The sequence below is a fragment of the Centropristis striata genome, chromosome 3 (genome assembly GCF_030273125.1).
Source record: "Centropristis striata isolate RG_2023a ecotype Rhode Island chromosome 3, C.striata_1.0, whole genome shotgun sequence".
Classification (NCBI taxonomy): domain Eukaryota; kingdom Metazoa; phylum Chordata; class Actinopteri; order Perciformes; family Serranidae; genus Centropristis; species Centropristis striata.
Window position 1 is genome coordinate 20563527 of NC_081519.1, and position 18401 is coordinate 20581927.

Here is an 18401-nt window from a genome sequence, read left to right on the forward strand (position 1 = left end):
AGTCTGTGCTTGAGGGTCAGGCTAACATGAGAAGCAGCTGGCAGAGCAACCTGAGACGATTGTTACTGATCCATTTGCACAAGAGCAGTGATTGATTGGCAGGAAAATTAGCCTTAATTACACCTGTCCATTTCTGCTCCCTTTAAACCTTTTAGGAGCCATAAATTAACCCACAAGCTCCAATGAACAAGGAGCCGGGGCGAGACTGTGTTGGAGCAGAGCAAACACATTTACAGTAGGCCCAGACTGTATGTCTCCACAAAAATCATCAAGTGCCGGCCTCCCTTTCAAGACACAAGTGTGTGTTAAAGGGACGGAGACAAAAGCAGCCTTCTGGCAGCAACGAGGCATAAGCTCACCTCACACCATCTCTAGACTGAGACGACTCCACATCTTAAAAATGTTTTACCCCCTCCCCATATAGAGCAGTGGAAAACAAAGGTGTGCTTGTCCTCACTTCTTAAAACCAGCTCTGCATAGGGCAGCGGCTACCACCAGAAGCTGATTATGGACTCTTTAAAGTTAGATTTGATTTAATGTCCTGCTCCTGCCTCAGCTGGACCACGGGGCACAGGAATGTGGCTCAATGCTAGGATTGGCCTGCTTAGCCTGGGGTGGATTCATCCTGTCTAAGGGCCAGACAGGAGAAACAGAGCGGTGCCACATTCAGCTTGCCCATCTGGGGAATAAACACACTGCCTGCACAGGGGACAAAATCCAATAAAGAGCCTGACAAAGGCCTGCTTCTTGCCTAAGAATGCCAAACAACATGTGATCCCCCTTAGGGAAATAACTTCTATGTCTGTTCCTCATAGCCCTCCGGGTCAGAAATAACGCCTGGGTAACTTTTGGCACATGTCCTGCTTTGGGATGCCATGTGCTGTGACAATTTATTAGTGACAGCGGACACATTTTAGCTGTAATCTGACAGCTTTTCTCCAGGAGGACTGGTGACATGCTAAAGACTAGGAGCATGGGGGAAAAAAATGCTAAAGTATTACAATTATTTGTTTGTTTTTTAATGTCTGGATCGATATAATGTAAAGTCAATTGCTATAATTTAGTCTATCAACTAAGGAGGGGCTGAGCGAATCAATGCACTATGCAAAGCTCCACAATGATATAAAATGATACCCTTTTTAAATAGTTACAAAATGAGAAAAGGAATAGTAGTGGTCAATGTTGCTGTACATTTTATTTACCACTTTTCTGTTACATCATCAACAAAAATCAGTGGTCTCATTAACTATACAATTTCCTTCAGAGCTTACACACACTCAAAGTATAAATTACACTTAGATCAAAGTTGTACAACGTGCCATAAAATACAAAGAGAACATTACTGAATCACGCTATAATGAAACTAAGCTTTTCTCATCAGTCTTCCAGGGATCTGAATAATATCTGGAGTGTCTAACGGAAAAAGTGACGCAGCTAATTTGCAACGCTTTGCTTCCAATTTCTCCCAAAATTGTTGATGTATAACTTTGCTTTACATGGCGGCCCTGACACCAAAAAGGGATAAAGGCTCATTGACATGCATACCTCTGAGCCACCTCCAACACAGCTCACTTCACATTTCTGTCAGTCACTGCTAAGTGCTATCTGGCTGCGTTTTGAGCCGTGTCTGGCCTGGTGACTTGACACTTAAGTAACTGTGGGGAGGTTTGAGGTGTTTAGTGGCTCACTGTGGGTAGCCTCGCAACTCATACGACTAGTGACAAGTAAGAAAGTGCAGATGCCTTTTAGGGGTGTCACAGTTCCATATTTTAAATATGGATGTAAAATTACCTGTGGCAGCTTAGGATAAAATTCATTATTTTTGCTCACTTTTTCATCATTTTTTTTTTGGTTCAATACAAACAATCCAGCTCAACAAAATACAATGAGCCCAATATAAAAATATATCAGAATAAAAAAAGAACTAACTAACTTAAAGTTTTTCTTTTTTTTTCTTCTTCTTTTTTCAGAATTTACTTGCCACCACACAGCACAATCACAACAGTCAACATCCAGCAAAAAAAACCCCAAAAAAACACAAAAACCATCAACATCAAATGGGATAAACTCATTTCTTCCTCAAGTTTTAAACACCTACAATGGAGTTAATTTGAGCCAAAGGGCCAAAAGCTCATCGATTCTTTGATAATTAGTATAAGCTGTAGCAATATGGTCATGGGAATAGGTTGTGTCAAACACAATAAAGGTGATCTGCGTGTAGTGAGTTACAAAGTATCAGGATGAAGGCTCAGTTTTATACACATATATATACATAATACATACTAAGAGCAGTCTATTTTGCATTTCAGACATGCTTGATTGTGACCCCTGGCATTTTTCCACCACAATCCTCCTACTTCTTGAGCTAATCACACAAAAACACATAATGCATCTCAAACAGGTTAAATGAACAGCCAGCTAATCTAACTTGCATCATGCATTACAAAACTGTGCCAGCACGAACATGCCTGCTATTTTATACCTTGTTGGATCGAATGAAAAGGTTCAATCTCTTGAATTTTAGCCTTTTCACTTAAAATTATATCTGGTGTTCCCTTTAATACAAACATTGTTTTAGCAGGGTCACATTCCTTGAAACACACGCAGCCTCGTCCTCCATATTAGAAGTGGCTTCTCCCAATGTCAGTTTATTTTAAAGTAGTTGTTGCTGTTCGCCCTCTGCGACCTAAGAATGTTTGCTGAGGATTTACAAGGCGACATTTACAACAGCAGCCCAGGCGTCTCCATTCTCTTCCTATTTTCACACTCAGAAGCCCACACAGAACACATCCCCTTCACTCTGAGAGCTCAGACACGGTCATTCTGGGATTGTGACATTGGCTTAGTCATGTTGCACAAGCAAAGAGGCTTGGGGAAAGTGGAAGGTCATTTTTGTAAGGAGAAAAACTCAGAAACGAGGAGTTTCAGCATTGCTTCATGTGAAGTGAAATGGTAAATATGTTAAGATTTTCTAAAAAGTACACAATCAATCAGTTATCTGAAAAGCAGAGCCCCTCAGAACTTATTCATGAAATCCTGGCCAACTCCTGACCAGAGTGCTAAGATTTTTCAGCTTGCGGAGGGGCGAGCGAAAGCAAACACAGCTCGAGGTTTTTATGAGAAAAATGTCCGGTCGAACAAGGAGGCATTCATGTGCTGATTCATACCAGCCTGTAGCTCAGTTAGAGGACAGCCATCTGCTATCACACTCCCCCGCTAAGAGCCTGTTATAGAAGGACGAGCCGTGGATCATCATGTACATGTTACATCCATATAGACTTACTGGAACTAACACCTCTGCTGCAGGAAGAGAAAGCAGCTCCACGGCTGTGGTTCTTCTGCCTCCTCAGGTGAACGCGCTTTTCACTGCTCCATGTAATATGATTGTTCTTTTACAGAGCGGTTGATCCTCACAGCGGGGTGATGCTATGCCTTGTGAATGGCTGTCAAAATTATTGCCTCTGAAGGCTTGTAAGCCAGATTTCATGTGCTATAGAAAAACATTCCCTTTCCACTGTAATGGAAAACGAGGGCAGTGATGCTAAAAATGAAACATTAGCAGTTTGTGAATTTCATCTTTAAAGCTGCACTCATCAATATTTTTACATTGAAAGTGGATCCAATGACTGTGTGACTGAATGAAGTCGCTCGTAGTGATGAACCCCCGAGAGTTATCACCCAACTCTGCAGTTTACTTCAGCTCAATGGAGCGTTTTGGCCTCTTTTAGCTCATGGTTTTGGTTTTCCCAACTGTGCTCTCGTCAACTTTGTTTCACCAAAAACACATTTGAATAACCCACTGATTCCTACCTGCCAAACCTCAACAAGCAACCAACTAACAGTCAACAAATAATAAACATAGTGGCCCATCTAGCAAGCTAGTCAATCAAAATTGAGGTAAAAAAAAGAGTGAATAGTGAAGTTAAATTTATCATCTGGTCAGAAACCCAAGTTTCCAAAAAAATATCAGTAAGTGCAGCAGCTTTAAGATAAGGAAAACTATAAACTGGTGTTGGGCAAATGGACGAATATATTGACTTGTTTATTTTTGACCAAACCAGAGTTGATGGAACAGTTGAAGTTTTATTTAGTTTCTGTCCAGTTTCAATAAATTTCGTTTTACAGTGAAAACGGCAACTAAGTTCCCCTTAGTTAGGTAAAAGAGTGAAACTTGAATTCAGAAGGTTGTATTTCTCTCTTAAATAAGGAAAAGACTAAAAAACAAAGCTTGTGAAATTTCTCAGCTGAAGCTACAAAGGCATCATCACACCAGCATGTGCATATCGGCTATCAACGGCTGTTGGACTGACGGTGGCCAATTGGACCATATCGCCCAATCCCAAGAGCTGAATGAAGCAGGATGTTTTAGATTCCACATCAAGCATTCTGACTTTTACTCTTACAACTAGCACCCAAGAAAATACTCCATTAATTGTTTCTTTGATGAATTGATTATCAAAAAAGTGCTGAATTCTCTTCTGAAGTTCAGTCGTCAAGTAAATATCTCACACATATTGCTGCTCCAGCTTCTCAGGACTTGCTCTTTTTTATCACGGTGACCTGAATATCCATGGTTTATGGACTGTAAGTCTGACAAAAGCTAATTTATAAAGCAACAATAGGTCTTCAAAAGCAACTCAAAGACATCACCTTAGGTTCCAGGAACTTTAGGCCAGAGTGGATGATAAAATGATTTCTTAGCTTCCTTCAGCATTACAATAGAAAGCCTCACATCTTGTTTGATTTTCACAAATTGTAGCCATTCTAAAAGCACCTATGGTTTTATAAGTACTTTGAAAATATCCTCCCTGCAATGATCATCAAACTTGTTCTAAGACTATTTCCATAGATATGTCTGAAAGCCACTGATGCCATACAGCTTTGCCTGAAGAAGTGTTGCCTCATCACACTGAGAGGTGTGATGAGAAACCAGATTCAAGGGCTTAACGCTTCTCTAACGCGCTGCACCCCACACAGGATGCTAAATAGGTCGGAGTTACGAGCTGTTGGTTTCAACCCACAAGTTCAAAACATGAACATGAAACTGCCTTTGGGCGTTTGGGATTAAATTCCTTTGATTCACCGCTGCAAACCAAAGTTCACAGACCCAACAATCACCCGAGGTTAAAGATGCAACCCACACAATTGCAAACATGTCGTTATGACGTTGCATTTCTTATTGTGGCCTGAAAAACCATGACATGGAACTTTTTGCTTTAACCAGCTAACAAAGAGGGAGTCTTGGAAATATGAACCACCTCCACTATCGGGTTTCCCATCTGATGAAAAGCACCAATGTGGAACAACAACTCTGAACTGTCTATACATTTCAATTTTCAATGGGTGAATGATTTATTTTGTTGCTTTTTGTCTACTAATCCCTCACCTCTTGAAAAGAAAAGGTCACTTAATAGGGTGCTTTGCTACCTCCTAAGGCTCTCCACGTACTTTCTGCTCATGTGTTCTTCCTATTGGAGAGATTTCGTGACTTCTCCCACAATACCTCAAAAACAAGACACAAGTGCAGCAATATCCTAAAGCAAAATCTGTACTCTCTTTTTTTATAAAAGCCAATAAAGGGTGAATGGCTATCTCAACACGAAATCCTACACAAGATATCTTCTCAAGTAACCATATACTGCAACATCTGGCCCATTAACATGATTCCCCAACCTTCACACACGCCCAGGCAAACACATGTACACAAGCTCGTAAAAACAGACACTGCAGATGCCTGCAAAGATACTTTAGTTCCACTCATACACGTCCATGTGACATATGAGCTAATCTCTCTTTGCTCATCAGCTTGTGGCCCACTTAGAGTCTCCTGTTGGCCTCAAGTCGCATCGAGTCGTCATCGAAACCTTCCGTTCGTTGTCAAGTTGCAGAGAGCTTTGAGACACTTGATAGCGTTTCTGGAAGAGACTATAACTGATTACCAAATGTAATCCTGTTTCCAAAAAGTTGAAACGCTGTATAAAATGCATCAAATTCAAAAGTTCATCAGTTTGAACCTAAAACATATGGTCTTTCTAGGGTTTTCAATTGAATATAGTCACAAAGGATTAGCATTCTGTTTCGTTTTCATTTTAGACAACGTCCTAACTTTTTTGGAATCCAAACTGAGTTTGCAGCTTCGAAGCTTCATTACGCTGACATTCAAATTCTAAATCAACATTTCAATGCTGCACAGTTCATTCTGCCTCAGTGAGTTCAGTTCTGTCTCCCGTGAACCAACACATAAGTCTGAAAATCTAAATTTAATACTGTGATTATTTCCAAAATTGACAACATGTTTGAACATATCAAAATATTCTGCCTTCTTAGCCTTTAAAAATAAATTATTTTCCCTGCCGTGAAAAAAGCTGACGAGTTACATTCATTAAAAACTATTTATTGAATGCAATGTTTAATCATTCAAATTTAATGGATTTGTTTGAGGATTTTTTAATTTGTGTTTTTGGGGTGCTGACATCATGAAATATGACAAGACATTCAGGGCTTCGAAAACCTCATTAAAAGCTTCAAACGTATGAAAAATCCAACAACAACATTTGGTAAATAACATGTCACATCTTAGTTATGGTGTTACCAAACTCACAGCCACAACATTCGAGAGCCATAGCGTGAGGCTTGTGCCAGAGGACTTGTGGCGTTTTTGTATTTACCACACAAATGACAGGATAGAGTGATCAACGCAGTCCAGATGTCTGAGTCTTCTTTTCTTGTAAACACTTTCCACAAACATCTCTGTGAGCAACGTGCCGGTCAAAATGCTCCGGGGCAATTTCACTGAGGTTTGACAATAAAGCCTGCGACAAACCATATTTGTCATCTTGCGGCGCGCGGTAATACACACTTGTAATTTACATAAACATCTCCGTTGAATGCAGCCATTGTGTAAGACTCTGCTTGACAACTGTTCTATAAAAGCAACCTTTGTGATGTTGAGTTTTTCAACGCATCCCTCAAGTTGACCTCAGGGTGAGCTGGCCTTTCCACACGAGATTCTGTTTAAAGGAGAGAGGAGGATGCTACACGGCAGCTCTGTCATGAGGGATTTGTCAGCTAGGAAGCAAACACAGGGCTCTTTCTCACTCAGTAAAACCAAAGACAGACAGCCTCGCCTCAGGTTTATCGCTCTATCTGCAGTGATGCGCCACTTAACAAAGCCTTCGCCTGAGTGTCGATTGGTAGAAGTATATGTTGAAACGTTTACTGTCTGCAGGATTTACTTTCTTCAGCCGAAATAAAAGCCTAAAATATAAATGTTCATTCGATGTGTCACTTTTGCTGCTTGCAGCCGGTGTTTTATTTTCAAAAGTCACAGGAACATAAATATTGAGTGCTTTCTCCCTGTCGTCATCTTTATAGGGCAGACAGCAGCTGTCACATAATCCAACTTCCCCATCTACAGTACATCAACCTCCATATGAAACACTACAGCGTAGGTCACATACCTCTATTATTCTGTCGTGGATTTGAAGGCCTCCTTCTTGGTCCGCCGGACCTTCCTCGATGATCTTGGATACAAAGATCCCTTCATTGGAAGTGCTGTCATTGTCGTCCTGTAGAATAAATTGCAGTTATGGATTGGACAGTAATGAAACCACAGTGCTCTGATTGTTAAGGAGAATAGTGGCATTCACATTTTTGACAAGATCCTTCAAATTTAGTGCTGACATCTAAACAAAAGAAAGTGTTCAATAAATAACCCAATAAAACTTGGGATGATACTTTTCAAACTGTGGAAACATTGTGCAGATTGCTCACATCAGCTGAATACGTTTGAGTCTGAGTTTCTAATGCTAAAGGTTTAGTTCACCCAAATGCAACCGTGACTCCAAAGAAGTTGGGACACTATGTAAGGCATCAAATACGTAACGAAGCATAAGATAGCATAAAAATCATCGCATTCTGTTCAGTTTTTTGCATTGAGGATTTGAGTTATCCAACTCTGAAACTTCTTCTGACACCCCAATAAAATGGAGGTGAACTAAATTAAATTTATACAGCTCAAAAAAATTGAAAAATGCTGAGTGAATAGCAGTGAATAGTCCTTGCAGAGATAATTTACCAACTTATTCCACAGAATTAACCTTCAGTAGTTTTGATACAGGAAACAGCAAATCAGAGGAAGATATCTCAAAATCTGGGAACATAAAACCAAAAATATGTGGAAGGCTGTAGATAACAGTAAAGGTGAATGAAAAAAATATTGTAATTTGGATAAGCCAACCCTTTAACCCTAGCCTTGAGTGTGGACTTGATGGTTAATTTCAGAGTTTTCCCAGTAGTGTTATAAAAAAAGAATGGTATCAAGTTTTAATTATGATAATGTTCAACCAAAAAAACTCTTCTGTTCCCATCTCTTTAAAGGTCATGGTAACTAATAATTACAAGAATTGTGTCATACTTAATACCATGACACTGTGAATCTGTGATATTTTTGAAGAGACTTATTGTACTGTGAAAATCTCATACTGTTGCAACCCCTTTTTTACAGGCTAAAGAAGGGCATGTGGCCTAGTGGGCATGTTGTATGAACACATAGTAGTCTACATCTAATACAGTAGAGTCAAAGTTAAGACTGCTAACATCTCCCTTAGCACTCTCTTTAAAACCACATGAAATGCATTCAACGCTCCTGCTGAGCTCTGCAACACAACTGCAATTTAATGGGATACTTAAAGAAACCTCAGAAGTCACAGCGCTAACTCTAATTAATTATTTCTGCTCTGCTTCCGCTTTCATAGACATCATGTACAGTGTTAACGCAGCAATGCTTTGCCATTTATTTTTGACAAGCTTACTTTGCCTTACAACTAACCCTATCTTCACAGTTGTAGACAAACTAGCCCTTCTGGAGACCACAAAACCTGGCAGCTGATTGCTCTTACCAAGCCATGCCAGAATAACAGCCACATGAAGCACATGTGTCAAAGGCTATGGGGATATTAGCTATTTCCATTTTAATGAATAGCTTCTTACAAAGACTGCTGATTTGAGGCTAGCAGGGAAAGCCAAGTATTATCTCTGCTCTCTTATGGTTGGGTTTGATACATGGTTCTGTCACAAGAGCGAGACAGGTTGCAAATCTACAAGACCGTGGACTCCGGTGAAAAAAATACAGCTTTTTATGTGTAGATCTTTTTATAGTTCCTGGCTATAAAAAGTTTTACTATGATAATCTATGTCGCTACAGAAAAGTGCGTCACTGTAGCAGTGGAAAAAAACAGCTCTGAAACACTTGAGTACAGTCTCGGTGAAACAGATACGGGGTACGCCATTTCAATAGGATCTCCGCTGCAGAAAAAAGCTCCATGTATGGAAGATAAAGTTGTAACCACTGTTGAGACATTTTCAACCCCTCACTCAGCAGAGCGTGTGGCATCATTAATGACTTTCTGAGCCTCGAGGCAGAAAACATAGTGGCTGTGAAAAGGTTCGGGCTGGGATAAAAGACCCTTTCCTCTCCTCTGTGTTTACCTCACCACCAAAATCCCCTCAATTAGAGACAAAACAACTGCGGTGAAGCCATAATCCCAGATTTAACTCTCATAAAAGTAATTATAGTTTTTTTAATCTGTAATGCCAAATCCACTAAACCAGACCAATATATAAACACAATAAAACTTGATAGATGCGGTCCATCCATCCACAGACTAGAGAACACATGCATGACTGTCTAAGCTGTGTCAATCAGTACAGAGAAAGCCTGTGGTGCTTCAAGTATGTGCGATTCATTCCTGGGTTGCCATATGACACTTGGCTGATCACCGGGGGGAGATGAAACCTCTAACATGCTCAGCTTTCAACCTACCGCGCATGGCCTTCCTCCTATGATGTTAAAACCCAGAGATCCGCCCTCACGAAGAAGGATAACCGTCACGCTTTTAGTCTCACCCTCCTACAGACAGACAGAGACAGAGAGACACGTGAACAAAGAGAGGCAGGAGGTTATAATAATCCATAATTAACTTCAGGTGAGCGACAGAATGATTCAACTGGGTACTTAAAGAGGAAGAACAATGCAGACAAAAAACAACCAACAAGTTATGAGAAGAGAATAGAGGTGCTTAAATCCAGGTTTATGGGTCAAATAACCCATATGTTATGGGTCAGGGCTGAACAATTTTTTTTTTTTTATTTAAAAAATTTCAGTTTGAAATAGTGCAACTTTTGATTCCCAAGAGCTAAATTATGTTACATAGTTAACAGCATCTTCTGAGGTGTAAGAAAAAAGAAAAAAAAGTTTTACTCACAGCAGGCATGTTGCTGGCATACTCGACTAAGCTCTAGCTAAATGGTGTTCATTGTGTTGAAACAAAAAAAGAGATCAAACTTGCTATTGATTGTTCCATAGTTAATACGCTCTCTGCATGCCTGTGCTATTAACGTTAAGCCAAAGATGGTTTCATCAAAAGATAACATCACTCACACCACAAAAAGTGGGGAGTCTGGCTCAAAATAAACATTCTAGCTAGGTAGCTAACGGGTAATGTTAGCACTGTAGTTGTCGAGTTTAATGCTGGGGGACAGACTTGAACTTTTCAGTATCTCATCTTATCACCCAAAAATATCTAAATATCTAACTTCCACAACTCAGGGCTATGAAACAGTTAAGTCTGTGTAGTTAACGTTAGCTTAAGCAGCTACAGTGCTGAGCTGTCATTTGTATCATTAGGGATGGTTAGACGAATTTTGACGCTAGGGAGGTAAAGTTCCTCTGCTTTCGGTGGACCACCATAGGACTTCATTTTGAGAAAAAATAATGTACGCCAATTAGCAGTGAAAGACTTTCTTTTTGTTCTGGTAATTTTGAAATTCAAGAGAGTTTGTTGTAAAACTGCTGAAGTATAAGCAAATAAAATGCATTTAAAATACATAAATAGAAAAAACGACACAACCAAAAATCATATAAGTGGCATCATAACTTTCTCTGTCACTGAAGCTATGATGCCATGTGTTTTGTACTGATACCACCTGTTTCAAATGTTCAAATGTATCAGACCACTGAATGACCGTTATCAGCGGTAATCACCCCATAAGAGCGGGCAAGGGGCCTGCTCCACCTGCTGGTAGGTCAGTAGGCCGTTATCAGTCTATTTAATAGGCAGCTATATTAACACGTGGTGGGCTGGTTTTGAAGAAAGATCTCTGGAAGGACCTCAACGACAAGAAACTATTAATTTATCTGGTTCAACTAACAAAATACATTTGTGATTACGCTTGGCACAAAGCAACTTGTTTTAAACTGTAGGCCTGAGAAGAAAGAACAGAAATGACCGGTTCAAACAGCCAACAGCCCTTCCCTATCACAAACTGTTGTCCTATGTAAATGAATACACTCCGGGACCTCTTACTCAGTGGCAACATGACATGAAAACCTCTGGGAAACTCCCAGAGTCAGCTCCTAATCTGTTTTTTCCAAGCCGGACTTAGAGGGGAGTTATGAGGTAACATAATTTCAGCTGCCACTCCAGTATGCTGCGACATAGTGAGACTAAATATAAAGCTTGGCATGTACAGTGTCCTGACTGCCGTATATTCTAAAAAGACCATCATGTGCATGTCAGGCCATTCAGGAATGTGCGCTCCTGCAGCGTGTCACGGCAGCATTAGCGACACATTCTTCCACATTAAAGTGACTACAGCCGTTTCTGTCAACAAGAAGACAGTTGGGTATCAACTGAAGACTGAGTTGGCAAATGAAAGCAAAAAAAGAGTAGAGGGTATTTTTATCAGTTACAAGCCTCCAAACAAATTGGATGGAATTTAAAGGTGTTTTTACATTTTGTCCGTGAGAGCTATTAAAGTGAAGTCAGAGTAATTAAGGAGTGTTTTTTCCACATCTGTGAACACTCTTAGGAAAGCTCTAATCCCTAAGAAATGAAGTGAATCTCTTCAGGAGGTTGTGTTTTTACTCAAACAAAAAGGTGATAAAAAATAACATATCCTTACCAACAAAAACGTGATCACACTGACATCACTCGGGGGAAACACATGGAAGCTATGTCAAGTAAACAAAAGTTTAACATTAACTTTAATGGGGAAAGAGAAACAGGGCAGTCTGTTGCTGAAGAAAGAGCAAACTGGCAGGGAAATGCTGCTAACTGGTGACTTGGCACGCTCACAGCGAGCCTTCACCTCAGCACCAGTCACACTTTCCGAGTCTGTCCTGCATCAAACTGTTTCCCCTCCGTCTGCCTCTTAACATGGTGTATCTAATTATAGTGTAAGTACTGTAATGTAGAACGAAAAAGGAAAATATTTATTCACAAACTATTGGCCTGTGATTATGAAGCAAAATCTCAATGGCCTGGTAATGGGTATTTTAGATTGTGGAGGATGTTGTATAGTCGATATCAAATCAATTAGAGAATTACTATTAAAAGGATGAGTATTATTAGCTTAAAGATTATTATTATTATTATTATTTTATAATATCTATAGCTTCTCAGTAGTGTTGCTCATGTATTAAAATCCCCAAATCCCATGTTTTTTTTGTGTCAAAAGACTTTTTCAAGCCTTCCTGAAAACTTTTTTGGCTGGCAGTCAGTATGCTTCTTGTTTGGAGAAAATGCTTGGAGGCCAAGAAACTGCTGTGCACCATTTTAACTTGGATTCAATACAAAAAGCCACAATATATCACAAACTAACAGATCAAGGTATCATTGGACCAACAACTCAACAACCGTGCTCTTTGAGGTGGCTTTGATGCAAGCAATTTGTACTGCTGTGGATGGAGGGTGCAGCAAAACACATTTTAGCCACCTAAAAAGATCTATATCAGTTTAAGTGTACACTATATTAAGAATATGTTCACCCCTTTACCTTGCTGTTACACAGCCTTTCACAGCAGGGAACTTTAGCCATTATCTTTGCCTTCTTCAAAGCCTCCAGACTCCATTGACAAAAACAACAATTTTGCCTCACAGAACATGGAAGTGGCCAGTCTAATGTCATCGCCTATTCGTTGGTTTAGTTTGTTTCTGTTATTGTATGACTTGTGGATCTGAACTAATGCTGCTTCCACAGCAATAAATTCGGTGTTGTTTTTTCAAAACTTAGCACTGCTCAGCTATAGTGGGAACACTGATACATCACTACTTTTTCCCAAGGCTGCGTGACAATTTCCATTTCAAAAACGTGTAAAAGAACGTCCATAGAGTTGCCCTTTCGAGGAAGCAGCAGCCTAATCAGTGTCTTTCTTTGAAGGGTTTCTTCAAAATAAAATTGCCAGAACTCACATTTTCAGTTACTCTGGAAAGCTTTTATTGACACGATTTTTGTTTTATGGAATTGGTACCCATGTGTTAGAGATAACTAATGGCCTACATTATTCTGTTAAATGATCTCACAGATTCATGCTTTAAAATCAGTTTGAGCCCATAATTACCCAAATCAAATTCAATGAAGGCTCAATCTGTTTGATGTCTCGTGATTTTGATAGACACTTTTTATCGCATCAAGTAGCGCTAACACTGTCATCCACAGCAGCTGAAGAGGAGCTCGGTTCAAAACATCTGAGGCTGAATGGAAAGTGTGACAGCCATTCTAGCAGCCCCTGAAGTGAACCAGAGGGAGATGTGAGCCTTTTTTGTTTTTGCTTTGTTTTATTACTCTGGCTGGCTCGCTGAAGAAGTTTAAAAAGTGTGAGGACTATTATTGGAAACTCAAGTCAGTTATTCCACACAGCCAGGTCAGCCTGATCTCCCTCACAGTCCCTGCCTGGATATTAAAAGAAGACATTAAAATCCTCCATCTGGCTCAGGAAGCCTAAGCCGAGGAGCGACGGGGACGCAAAGACAAACTAAAGTAGGTTACCCGTTATGACGCGCCTATATTCCCTCTCTGACAGTCATTCGAGGAAAAAATATGTCACAACAAATCTGCATCAGACACTTCTCAGCGTGGAAATTTTGGATTTGTGGCTAGTAACGGATACACTCAATTTAGTCTTTCCAGGTTCACAGCATTGTGAATCTTGGCTTCAAGGGAACAGGGCCACCATAAATGTCATTACCTGAGCTTTTCCTGCTTTGACAAGTCAAATATCCCCTGTGAGAGGGCTTTAATAGGCAATAAATGTCACCAAATCTGATAACAATTGATCAATGACATCACAAATAGGAAGTTAGGCTCAGAGAGAGTTTCAGTGGCAGTCTGCGAGTCGCCCGCCTCCCACAGCTAATCCCACTTGTTATGCTCTGTTTCATATTGCCATGTGTGTACTGAGGCTCTCCCACCCAACAATCCTGCTCTCTGCTTGAATGGACCCAATGAATGAGCGTTTCCAACAAACCACATCATCCAAAAAAAAAAGTAGTTTCTTCTCCACCCGACCTGCTCTTTCTCTTATGTGAATGATTTCCAGAACATTTCCCGCGTCTTTCATGTGTGTTCAAGGCGTTTCAGAACAAGGGACCTTATTGCTTCTGTTAACATTAGCAGAATTAATACACTGAACGTATACGTCTCAGCAGTAGGACTGAAATTACGCTGTCAAATGAACTTTGATAACCAGCTGTGCTACAGGCCCAGCAAGCTTCTGTATACCAGCACGAGCGATTTCACCATTTCACTGCATCAGTGCTTTTGATGCGCAATTTACCAGTCTACCGGAACACATTCTGGCTGGGAACTGAGCCCATAACGAAGAAATGAAACCACCGAGAAAAACAGACGAAGACAGAGGAGCGAAGTCTTTGAAAGGTGTCACTTAAACACAGTGTGCAGTTGTGTGATAAATTGAAACTTCAGTGACAAATATAGGAAGTTAAGAGGTGTAAAATTAAATGAGGACAAAATCCAAGAAAGGTTCCCATTTATCCTCATTACTTTATGCAACAGTGTGTCCCCAATCAAAAGCTCCTCCTCTTGTTCCAGGACAGATTTTATAACTAAGCCTGATTACAGCGGGACCACTCCCCTCTGCTGATCACAGCAGCAGTGCAACCACCATACGCTAATTCAATTCATTAACTGACTTATGAACTCCTGCATCCTTTATGATGTTGATAATTGGTCATTACAAGAGGCATTAGGTTTCTAAATTTGACCCATAAAACACCCTTACCCCAGGGCTCCTGGCCTGGTTCCTCAATACAAGTCTCACACAGTTATATAACTATAACTATATATACACACACACATCATTAACCAATGACAATTCTACATCTTTGATCTGGAGCCCAATCAATACTGGATTTTTAGAACAAAAAATGCCGAATTTAGGGAGTGATATTCTTGTACACATGCAATGTTACCATTACACTCCTTATTTTCTTATTTTAAACAATTTTTTATGTTCTAAAATGCAAATGTTACTTTTTGTTAGTGTTGTAGTGTTGTTAGTGTAACTTTCAGAACATGGTGGCTTATCTTGATTATTGCCACTGTTGTTCTGGTTTATCCCCAGTTCTGAATGACATGATAGTGTTAACAGCACTGAGTGTTGCTTGTTGCATCTCATTCTGTGCTGCCTGCCATGGGATTGTACAACCCCATTCCAAAACTTTTGAGATGTTGTTGGAAACATAAATAAAACAGAATGTGATAATTGAGTAATCCTCAATTGGAAAGACTGTACAAAGACAGAATATTTTATGTTCAAACTGATAAGCTTTTGTTTTTGTAAATATGCACTCTGAATACTGAATTTGATGCATTCTGTTTTTGCAGTCAGGGTTGTAAGTGGGAGCGAGTTTTGCTGGGCAAACTGTGAAAACAATTTCTAAATTAAACAATCATCTTTTCATGCATTATATACTGTATTTAAAAAAAAGTTTTCATATCTGCATGTATCAGATAACATTAACACCAATACTGATATCAGTGATAAGCCAGTATCGACCAATAAAATCCGCCAACCAGTGTATCAGTCGGACTCTACTTTTAGCAATGTAGGTGGAAGGGACTACAGTCAAATCTGCCTCATCATCACAGCATGCAATATCAACAAAACATTGTTTTTTAAAAGACTATCAGCTCCACCAATGTTGACACTGACATTCACCATCTTCCATAAAACTCATACAACTTTGGGTTCCAGTTACTCTGCTCCATCCATGACTCTAATCCGTTATGATTGTCTCGGGAAAAGGGCGAACATCCATTGACAGCAAGCCTCCAAACAAGCATGCTGAGAGGAGGCAATATAACTGGAACCTGGCTCTTGTTGTGTACAGAACTGCAGTAAATATTTGGCCCTCCCCCCATTGACTGCCAGCTGGCCAGAGGCACAGCTGACATCCATGTCTCAAAGCAGACAGTGAGTGAAGAAACAAACTTCTGAGCACTGTAGGGACTCCTGAAAACTTGGTTCCAAGCAGAACAATAAGAGAAATCCTCCCAAAAAAGTTCTATTTTCTTCTGGGGTGTTGTTAAATAAATATCATGGAGTTACAGCAAACTGAGATAGTGAGTCCCAGAGAGCAAGCAAACAAGTATTGACCCTGTAGCATACATCATTATATCAAAGATGGGTCAAAAATGCACTGGATTTGTCTACACGATCAGAACTGAGTACTGAGTACCTGAATTTTTTTCTGTTTTCTTTCTATTTTGTGCATTTTAAACTACTAGAATGCAGGTTTTCCCTCAGTGACAGGGAGAAACTAACTGCAGACAAGAAGAAAAAAGGTGCCTGTGCTCCCTGAAAGTGAAAAAGTGTGCTTACCTTGCAGGAAAAAGCCACAGTTTTGGTGAGGGAGTCGATCCTCTCGCTGTACTCGGTGAATTTCTTCTGATATTTCAGAGCTGTCATCTGCAGCTCGCTGTGCACGGCGGAAAGTTGTGCCAGGAGTGACTTCTCCCTCTTGTTGGCTTTAATAGTCTGCTTCTTGAACTCTCTATCCAGGCTGATAATCTTGCAGTGCAGAGCGCTGTTGTGAGCCTTCAGGGCTCTCAGGCAGCAGTGGCTGTTTAATTTCTGCTCTTTATGAGTGAGCATCAACCCGCAGCCGCTCTCGCATATCCCCACCGCTCTGTAGTCGCACGTCTCCCGCATATGAGCATCCATGTCCCCGAGGTTGAGCACCTCGTTGCATCCTTTATTCCTGCACTTCGCCGGGGAGTAGTCGCACATCTCGGCGTGCTCGGCCAGATGCTGCAGCTTCACCACCGCATCGCAGCCCCTCGCGTGGTTGTCACATTTGATCTCCAGCTTCAGGATGAGGTTTTTCAGAGGCAGGACGTGGTTCAGCTCTTTGGTGGAGATCCGCTGACATTTGACGGGGCAGCTGCTCTGCTGGACGACCCAGGGCAGCACGCAGCCCGAGCAGAAGACGTGACCGCACGGAGTCGTCAGCGGGTCCTCCAGGACTTTATTGCACAAGTTGCATTTGAAATCCGGGTCCACGGTCCCCTTAAAGCGGTCCAGCTCGAATCCCATGGTTTTCAAAGTCCAAATCCAAACTTGTTGACTCCCCACCCCCGCAGAACTGAGTCGGAGCAGTGGGGCGTTTTAGCTGGTCATTGGTGGAGCGCTCACAGACCGACTACAAGCTCTCCTCTCTGTCTAAACTCTACTAATTGACCGAGACTTTTGGTGCGTTCAGGTACGCCTCGTACGGCTTTACTTTAAAGTTTGAAAAGTTTTCAAAACCTAAATTATCATTGCTTTTCTTAACTTTTAAGGTCGAAACAACTTTGTAGAAATGCTAAATTAAAAAACAACAACATCTGGATATAATTAGTTATTGTTAAAAGCTGTGATCCCGTAAAGTTAGACACCATAGTCTAAATATAAATGTAAAGCTACAGTAGCAGTCTATTCTACAATATGCCAAAAATATTATTCCCTATTGAAAACTCTACAGACATGATCTGTCCCAAAAAATACCGAATCAAACTCTCTCACTCGCTGTTAACGTCACCTAAATCGGTAAAAGTGATTATTCAGACCGTCAGTGAAGGCAACATTTCTAGGGGCAAAAGTGTGGAGGAGTTTTCAACCGTAACTACTCTATTACCTGCGCATTTGAGGTTGAGACTTTGGCATATTTTTCTTTTTAATTTCAGATATGGAATGTAAGTACATTAAGTACATTTACTCAGGTACTGTACTTAAGGAAGATTTTTAAATACTTGTACTTTACAAGTAGTAGTAGGAGTATTTCCACTTTTCACTTTTATATTGTTTTTTTTCCTCCACTTTGTTTATTTGATGACTAACATTACTTGTTACTTTGCATTTGTAGACTAAAAACATGCAAACAATTTAAAACAACTAATGTATTATGATATATCATACTTAATAATAATTCTAAAGCTGCCAGTGCCTGCATATATGAAAATAAACCTTTGCTAGCTGCAACACTAAAGTGAAAACACCTAAAATATCAATAATTATGGACCAGAAATATAATATATATGATTTTGAAACCGGCTAATTT

The 18401-nt window shown here is 40.3% G+C and overlaps 1 protein-coding gene across 2 annotated transcripts in view; it reads right to left on the reverse strand.

The window, feature by feature from the left end:
• Window positions 1-17806, reverse strand: part of pdzrn3b (PDZ domain containing RING finger 3b) — a 113819-nt gene extending 96013 nt beyond the window's left edge. The window contains exons 1-3 of one of the 2 annotated variants that reach the window (XM_059330151.1): window positions 16685-17806; window positions 9824-9910; window positions 7461-7568 (exon numbers count right to left, since the gene is read on the reverse strand). In XM_059330151.1, coding sequence (XP_059186134.1) covers window positions 7461-7568; window positions 9824-9910; window positions 16685-17398 — 909 coding nt within the window. In that variant the 5' untranslated portion in view covers window positions 17399-17806. The remainder of the gene's footprint in view (window positions 1-7460; window positions 7569-9823; window positions 9911-16684) is intronic. The other variant, XM_059330152.1, reaches the window with a different exon arrangement.
• Between the last annotated feature and the right edge of the window lie 595 nt (window positions 17807-18401).